The sequence below is a fragment of the Phaethon lepturus genome, unplaced genomic scaffold, assembly GCF_000687285.1.
Source record: "Phaethon lepturus isolate BGI_N335 unplaced genomic scaffold, ASM68728v1 scaffold23244, whole genome shotgun sequence".
In the NCBI taxonomy this organism is placed as follows: Eukaryota; Metazoa; Chordata; class Aves; order Phaethontiformes; family Phaethontidae; genus Phaethon; species Phaethon lepturus.
This window is the reverse complement of record NW_010537362.1, coordinates 73,375-81,926: the sequence shown is the minus strand read 5'-3', so window position 1 is coordinate 81,926 and position 8,552 is coordinate 73,375. Positions and strand designations below refer to the sequence as shown.

Below are 8,552 nucleotides of genomic sequence, written 5' to 3'. Positions count from 1 at the left end.
CCCCCCCCCCCCCGCAACAGGCGCACGTTTGAGAGCATCTCCCTTTCCCCCCCCGCTATTCGGCGGCTCCAGGGAGGGATGACAGCCATTCAGGGGTTAAAGAGAGGCAGTGAACCCCCAGCTAATGAGTAAGAATTCAGCAGGCAGTGTAAGATAAATGGAGCTTTCTCTGCTTCTGCTGGAGTCAGCATGAACTGCGGCCCTGCGGCTTGTTTGTGGCAAATGGAGTGCGCGAAATATCAAAGGGCAGTGATCCAGAAGAAGACCGACTTTGACAAATTTTAAATTGGCCAGAAAGAAAACCAGCAAAAAAAAAAAAAAAAAAAAATTATGCAATTCACTGTGTCCTGCAATCTCGGCTTTCCTGCTATGGTACGGAATTAGTGGCAGAACAACAGCAATGATCGCGCGATGCTGGGAGCAATTACGAGCCATCTAAGTGAGATGCTTATCAGTGACTGAAGCTTTTACAGCTCTCTGTACGTACAGTTGTAAGTGACTTGCTCTTGTGTTGCAGTCATTTTAATTAAAGTTTGCTGGGAGTAATTACCCTGTAGAGGAAGAGGGGGGAAAAAGCCCTGAACAGGCTCCCGCCTCCTCACACGGTGCGGTGTTGGACTTTTGAGACTGTTGGCAGAAAACTGTTCCCCCTCTTTCTCCCCGTATTTGTCCCGGGGGATGCTGGTGCAGGTCCCACCGGTGTGATTCAAGGGTGCTCTGCGGGCGTCCCGCACCCAGCCTGGGTGACGGACCCACTGGAGGGGCCACCCGACAGTAACCAAGCTGGCCTTGCTCTGCTCCCCGCCTTCCCGCGCCACTTCAGGGTTTACACACGCCAGCAGCCCTCTTTGTCGGCAGCCCGTGACATGGCTCCGGGGAAGGATCCATCCGGCAGCCACCACACAGAAGACACCGTTTCTTTGCAGAGGCAGTAGGTCGGTTTGTTTGTTGGCACAGCCAGTGCTTTTTACGGCGGGGCGAAGGTAAATACTCTCAGTGCTCCTGCCGTGGTGCCATTTATCTGCACGGACCCGAGCTGACTGCTCAGCGTATCGCCTTCTCTAACCACACATCTGATTTCTCCTTCCCCCGGAGACCTGCGCACCGGAGAGGCGGGCCCCCCGCCTCCGAGGGGGCGGGGGCGCGCGGTTTTTTTTTGCCTGTGTCAGGAACTCGGCTGCAGCCTTTGAACTGTGAAGTGTGGAACACCTTAGGAGAGCATTTCTTGGGACCCTGTGCTGGGTCTCCACGATTTGGTGGAGTCACGCTATCCGTTTGCTCCTACAGGGACACTGTCAAGTCTAACATAGGTCAAAAGTGAGGTTTTGCAGAAAGAACCTCCTTGCCACAACTACAAACATTGAAACTGGTTTTTAATTCCAGCAGACACAGGCAGGCAGAACACCACATCCATCCACCTGGGTATCTGCGTCCACTCTCTCATGCGGCAACACGTAAGGTACATGAACAAGATGTGAACTCGGATAAAACTGCTGCCTTGTGCTGGTCTGCAAAACTCCAACACCTGCTAACCTGCTTCTTGCCCAGAAAGCAATCGGCACAGTGAGAGAAAGCAAGGAGAACGTCAAAATGCTGTCGTTAAAAAAAGAGAAAATGCCTTTGATGCTATCAAAGACATCAGAAGAACCTGATTTTCAGCAAGCAGTCTAATTCTTAACACTCCCTGCACACTTTACAATTGTTATTCTCTTCCCAAGGCGTATCAGAATGGTTGTTTTGTATATAAATTGTTGCACTGCCATAAATTAAAAAAAGCCAAATAATAAAATGTAACTGCAGCAATAGCCACGATTTATCAGTAATTTGCAGAACACTTTTCCTCCTGAAGGACCCCAAAAGGCTATATAAATTCAAACCATACCCATGCAGCATGCTTCTTGCACTACTGAAACGTAGTCAATTTTGGAGGCAAAAAGAGGCTCTTGTAAGATTATACTCTTACAGTAAGAGCTAGGAAAGAACTATTTAAAGAGTCTATTCCCCTGAGAGAGTATATATCTGATATTAAGTGCATTTTGCTGAACACTCTGTATTTTGGGTTGCTGGGTGTACACCAGGTGCTAGGATCATTTGGAGCGAAAGGCACAGCAGTAACACAACGCACGCAGTGACGTGCTAGTCACTGAGCACTGCAGATCACCCCGTACTTTACCGAGGAGGTGAAGAATACTTTTTATGTTCTTGAAACTGAAGAGCAGACAGATATCATTACTCAAAACTACCTCAGACACACAGAGATAGTCCAGCAAAATGTCTTTGACAAAATTCTTAGGTACGCCAAATGACACCAGCTGATTGGCCCTCGAGCTTTTAGTGAGCTGAGCAATTGCTGAGATGGAAACTAGACTCAAGCATCTGTAGTGAGTGTCTGTTTTAAGACCCTTTCAATTAAAAAAAAAAAAAAATCAGTTCAAAAAGACACTGTACTACACACACCCGAGGTATGCTAAATGCACACGAATGTTAACCTCTCTCACATGTACATATATGCAGCTTGTCTCATCTGGTTTTCTTCCCAAGTTAGATGACAGTAAATAAAAATCATCATGAATTTGATAAAATGCCTCAGTGCCCCTTTTTAAGGTCTATAAACACATTCATTAGCCACCAGCCGAACGGCTCACCGCCCCGCCAGCCGCCGTGCAGACGTACCTAGCCGCTCTGCCAGGTGGATGTAGACGGGGTCCACTCGCCTCATTGTCTTCACCAGATCCTTCCTGCGGAATTTGATTTCTACCGTCCCCTCTGGTTCCAGGATTCCTCCTCTGATCAGTGATGGGAAAAGAGGAAAAAAAAGGCACTTTCAGGGCATCAGACAAGGGGAAACACAAAATAGTTCAATGCTGTCTAGAAAGTATGTAAAGAGAGAGGCGAGAAGAAGCGAGAAGAAGCGAGAAGAAGCGAGAAGAAGCGAGAAGCGAAGGGGGGGAGAGAGACAAAACAAAGAGAAAGAGAGAACAAGAAAGAATCCTAGCTATTATTTATCCAATGCCACAAGTGCCCACCAAGCTTCACAGAAACACGTCTATCCAACAGTACATGCTGGTACAAGCTATGGGCTTCGGCAGTGACCTGAAAGCTCTTTCAAAAGGTAGGTGAGCTGTAGGAAACAAACCAATTGACCAGCCATTTTCGTTCGAGATCTTGCCCGCTTCCCAGATCAAAGACAGAGGGAGCACATGATTTGAAACTCGGGCTTGGTAAGTAAAATCACTTCAGTCTTTAACTGTGAAGGCGGGAGTAATGACAAGGAGGAAGGTCAGCGCTGAGAGTTATGGAACAGCAACAAGCGACGAGAATTATTACAAATGGGTAAGGGTACTTCGGGACAGGATGACATATTTTGCAAAATAATTTCTTTCTTGGCTACTGGAGCTCAAGACCTCTAGAGTGTAGCTACAAGCTCTGCAAACCACACATGGTCCTTCCTGATGTCTTGCAAGGTGGGGAGCTGGCTGACGGTTTCCAAGAGGCAAGCTCACACGGCTGGCATCCTGCGAAGGTACCGGGCAGAAGCAGCGCGGGGGGAGTTGTTCCTGCATGCACCCCAAAAAACACTTGGTGCACGAAGTAGTTTGTAGAAATCCTGCTCCCATTGTGTCTGACTGTGAAGTAAGCAGGCTCCACATTTCTAAGTAGTAAAAGAACAGCAAAAACTTCTGGCTTCCAGGAAGCAAAAATTAGACGACGTCTGCTCAAGATGCAGGAAATGCCGCGGCCAACAGACCGCAGGGCGCTCTGTCTCGCTGCTTTAGAATGAAGAGGCACAAGCATCCCATTAGGAGCAAAAAAAAATTCAGCTGGGAAGGGCAAGGGAAATGGGCATCTGGAAAGGGCATGTTCTCAGCTCCTCCCCACATAGGCTTATTTTTGTCCCCCTGGAGCAGCTGCCCAGGAATTTTGCCCTGCTGAGATGGTAGGAGTTGAGGGGACACCCCAATAGCACAATGTTCATGCTGTCCTTCTACACACCTTCCTTCCCTCTGCTACAGATAACCCAAGCAGGGCTGACTTTTTCCTTTAAATGACTCAGCATCTCTGTATTTTAGAGATTCTTCAAAATCCTTTAAAAAATCTGCTTCCAAGACTTTGCCTGTAGTTTTATATCCTGAAACACCAGTAACTAGCACTTCACTTACGAAAGTTGTATTACATTTAAAAAGTGCAACTACTCAAGAGCCCCTATGACAGATAGTACAACACTCAGATTTTAAAGTACACACTTATTTACACTCAATTAATTTTCAAAATTGTATACACAGGCACTTGTTTCCAAGTGCAAAGCAGTGTGTGGAAATAGCAGAATGGTAAAAAAAATAAAATCCTAAGCACCAACTTAGTTTCACTGTGCTTTGTGAGTGTTAGCAATGAACCTTCACAGAGGCTGGCTCACACCAGCTACAGAATTACCCCATCCAGGTTTCAGCTGGGATAGAGTTGTTTTTTCTAGTTGCTAGCTGGGGCTAAACCACAACAGTCTTCACTGAAGTCTGAGTCAGGAGACTACCCGAATTGTCCTAGTTGTGGTCACTACACAGCAAACTCTTCCGAGACACGGGTTACAACCGGACAGCGGTCGGCCCCTTTCAGCAACAAACTGCCACACTGGTAACCGAGAGCTCCTCGCTCAGCAGGTAACGATGCCTCAAAGCAGGAGGTTACGGAGGGAGGAGAAAGCTGCCATACCTGCTCTCTCGGTCTGCGTACATCTCCATGTGACGGGGATTAATGGTAGGGTCAATCACAGCCCAGGATCCCCCTCTCAGCTCCGCTTGCGGTGGGATGTAAATAAGCACGGGCTGACGATACTCTCTCAGGCCGTCCACAATGTAGGCACCGAACTTGAGCACTTGGTCATACATGTCTGCAGAAAAAGGACACAGCGCTTGAATTCACAGCATGTCAATGCTTCAGCCCTGCCACGCTTGCTCAAACTGGGGAAAAAATAGAATTATTCAGCTTTTTTAACCACTTCTTGCTACAATACTGCAAGCTCTGGCTGGCGTTACCTGGACCTGGGCAAGATGGTCTAAGAAAGGAGATGTTCCCACGTCAGTCCTGCTCCCAGACACTGGACCTCCGCGCTGGAGCTCTGGCCCGGTCGCTTCCCGTGTAACCACATCGATTCACAAAACACGAACCGCGGGGTCCTCAGCTCACACCAGCCAGTTCTACGCCACGTGTCCTGGAGACAGTCCATCCCTCGCTTCCCAGCCAAGCCAACGACTATTACACAGTTTGGGAAGTCAGGCAAGTGTTTCTGTGCTCAACACGAGTGCAGCTCCCAATTTCAGACTTACTACCATGGTCCTCTATCATGACTCACATAATGTGCGTGGCAGCAGGCCTTTTGCCTATCTTTATAAAAATTAGTGTGTGGGAAGGGTTCAGATGTGAAATAGCATTCTTCTCTTCTTGTATTAAAATTTGTTTAAGGCATTTTGCTCAAAATTAATAGGAACAACTCACTGTGTAAAGACAGTACATTGAAAATATCAGCCCCAAAGGTGGTTTAAATAAAAGAGAATAAAGGAAGGCAAGAGAATTTGTATGAGATGATATAGTTTGTAATGGAAACAGGCACCCTCGAATAGATATATTTGGTTGTATACAATTATATACAGAAGTCTCAAATCAAATAATATACAAAAACTGAAAAATACTTACTAGGATCATCTAGTCCACCTCTTTCTTCACACAGGACTGTATCCTACATTTCTTTCCCAGTGCTTTTTAAAGCTTTCGTTTAGAAATCCCAAACAATAAATCTACTACTTCTTTAGGGGCATTTCCACAGCCACATAGATGAAATTTTCCTCAGTATTCAGCCAAATTTCCCCTCCTTCCCCATTAATTTCATATTACTACTCCTTGCATCGCCCTACGTAATCTCTCCACTCCTTTGGGCTTGCTATAAATAGCGGTAGGCTTTTCAGTGGGGTTTTTTTCCCCTTAGACACACTACAGGTATTCATTTCTCATGTCTCCCAGGACAGTATTTTCAATCCCCTTCATCACTTTTGTTCTGTGCTCAGCGCCTCCCAGTTCGCCTCATTTTTTCTGCTCATTAAAACACCAGTGCATAGAGCAGAAAAACTAAGTGGGTGCCGCGCACACATGCTGGCCTTCAGTAATAGCCTTAAAAGACCAAGACACTTTTATTCATCTAAAATCCTTCTATCACTTGAGAAAGCCATCATTTCTGGGGAGAACAGAGACTCCAGCCAAGGTCCCCTTGTCATTTAACCCCAGTTTAACGTTAAGCATTAACATGAACACAGTTAAGCACCTAACTCTTTGGGAATAGACACGCACGCATATATACATACTAAGATATGTAGAGCAAGCGAGCCGGAGAGGTGTATATATGAAGTGTGTGTGTGTATGTATTAGTGCCATAGGCACTGATGCGATCTCTCCAGTTCATTTGCAAGGTCATTGTCTAAGTACCCAAGAAAAGGAGTTTCACATTATTTAAGAAATGTCAAATACTGATGAAGAGAAGAACAATTTATTTCCTCTAATTGCGAATAAACATAAATTCTGGCAGAGACAGTGGGGACTGAGAACCAAACAAAACTCCCATCTTTTCTTTTGTCCTGAGCAAAAAAAAGACCTCAAAAGGGGTGACAAATTTATTACTAATTACACAATTATTTTATTATGTAGTGCTAGTAATAAACCACTTGAAGTACTTTCAGCTAATTCTAGTGTTAAGAAAATAATTGCTTGATTCAAATTATTTTAACTGAATTAATTCGTTACTAGACATTTTTTACTAGTGCTACATAATAAAATTATTGCGTAATTAGCAATACATTTTTCACTCCTGCCAAGGGTATATATTTTACTCAGGTTAAGTGTAGAAAAAAAGAAGCGCTACTTGTTTGAACAAGGCAGAGGGAGGAGGAGCAAAGAAATTGAGAGGAACTTGATGCTTTCTGTGCATAGCTCCAAATCTCTTTCAGGTTTGCTACGTGGCATCAGCAAGGTCTGGGAAGTATTTCTGTGCCTACAGTACCTTCAGGATCAGACTTTCAACGCTATCCAGAAGCGTGAACGTTACTGCTATGCAGGTCTGTACAGTTACTCCTTTTGGGATCCTGCCATACAGCACTTCATTTTCCTGGAACACCCCAGCAGCCTTAATTTAATGTTTTATATATGCATTTACACCAACTGCTGGCTTCCCTTGCACGCTCAGAACTTCCACCGAGGCCAGTGGAGCTGCTGCTGCACTCCTGGGCTACAGACACACCTTCCTCCTTTCAGGTCTGGCTGTAAACTCCTCTGCTGTAGCAGATTTCCCCTCTTCTTAAGGTAACAGCTTCTGCTAACGAAGACTACGTTTTGCCCAAATAAGAATGAGACGATCAACCCGACTGCCACCATGAAGGGTCCCCATGGTGCCAGGCACAGCTCCAGGCCACGGAAGCTGCTGAGCTCCAGGGACCGGCCAAGGGGAACTGCAGCGTCCACAGGCTAAGGAAGGGTTCCTGCTCTTCTGCAGGGGTTTGTCCTCCCACCATCTCAACTGTTCAATGTGCCTACACTTACCATTTCAGCAAAGTGGGCACTCTTAAAGAACCTACATTTTTAAGAGGTAAGATCTAAGTAGAGTTGATGAAGATACTGCAAAGACAACCCAAGAGACCTGCCTGTAGTCCCCATGCCCAATCACCAGAACGCACAACCTCCCTGATTTATGTAAATATTGTATTTGACTGTGAAACTATGAAACATTTGCCATATTGTGACTATTGCCTGTTATTTGCAGTTTTGCGGCATTCTCCACTCTTACAATGGAAAGTAGTGCATCACATTTAACTCCTGCAGGTGGTAAATGATGCCAGGTCTCCATGGTGCCCACTGCTCTCTGCTTAGCTGCCCGTGCAGCCCTAGCGCCGTGGTAGGATACAGGCTTTATAAACTGGTAGTACTGTAATTAACACGCTTACTATGTTTAAAACAAAACCCAATCGCTTCCACCATCATCATCCGTGCAGCAAAGAACACCATACACATTTTAAGAGCAGGCTGTTTGCACAACTCTTCTTGCAAAGAAGTTGCTTACGCTGAGACTGGAAAAATTAGAATTAAATATTATATTTCTGGGCTAAATTTAATGCCTGTATTAATTTAAACCTCAGCATAATGAGCCACTTGCAAGACAGAAATGCTGCAGAAATCCTCTAGGAATCAGTGTGTTGTTCATTACTCAGTAGGGCAGACCGTGTTCGCAGCACACTTTCCCGTTCTCTGTCTGCCTGCTCAGCTGCAGTGCGCATCAGTGTCTACGAACACAGACATGAAATCTGCTGGAAGCTGCTATCATTACACTGTGTGTGTAAATATTGGCAGTCGGATGCATCAAGCATGCTAGAAAGGCTGCAGACAGCTTTTTGCATTTCCATAGTATTGGGCAGCGTGCCCTGAACCTCCAAAGCTGGAACGGATCTCATCAGCTTGGCTGGATTATCAGATAGGACCTGAAGGTAAACACCAGGCGTGTATTGGCTGCAGACACATAA

The 8,552-nt window shown here is 45.7% G+C and overlaps 1 protein-coding gene across 1 annotated transcript in view; it reads right to left on the bottom strand.

The window, feature by feature from the left end:
* Positions 1-2,673: 2,673 nt before the first annotated feature.
* LOC104620299 (acetyl-CoA carboxylase-like) overlaps positions 2,674-8,552 on the bottom strand; it is a gene marked incomplete at both ends in the record, with an annotated part of 78,895 nt that continues 73,016 nt past the window's right edge. The window contains 2 exon segments of the mRNA XM_010286477.1: positions 2,674-2,786; positions 4,708-4,885. Coding sequence (XP_010284779.1) covers positions 2,674-2,786; positions 4,708-4,885 — 291 coding nt within the window.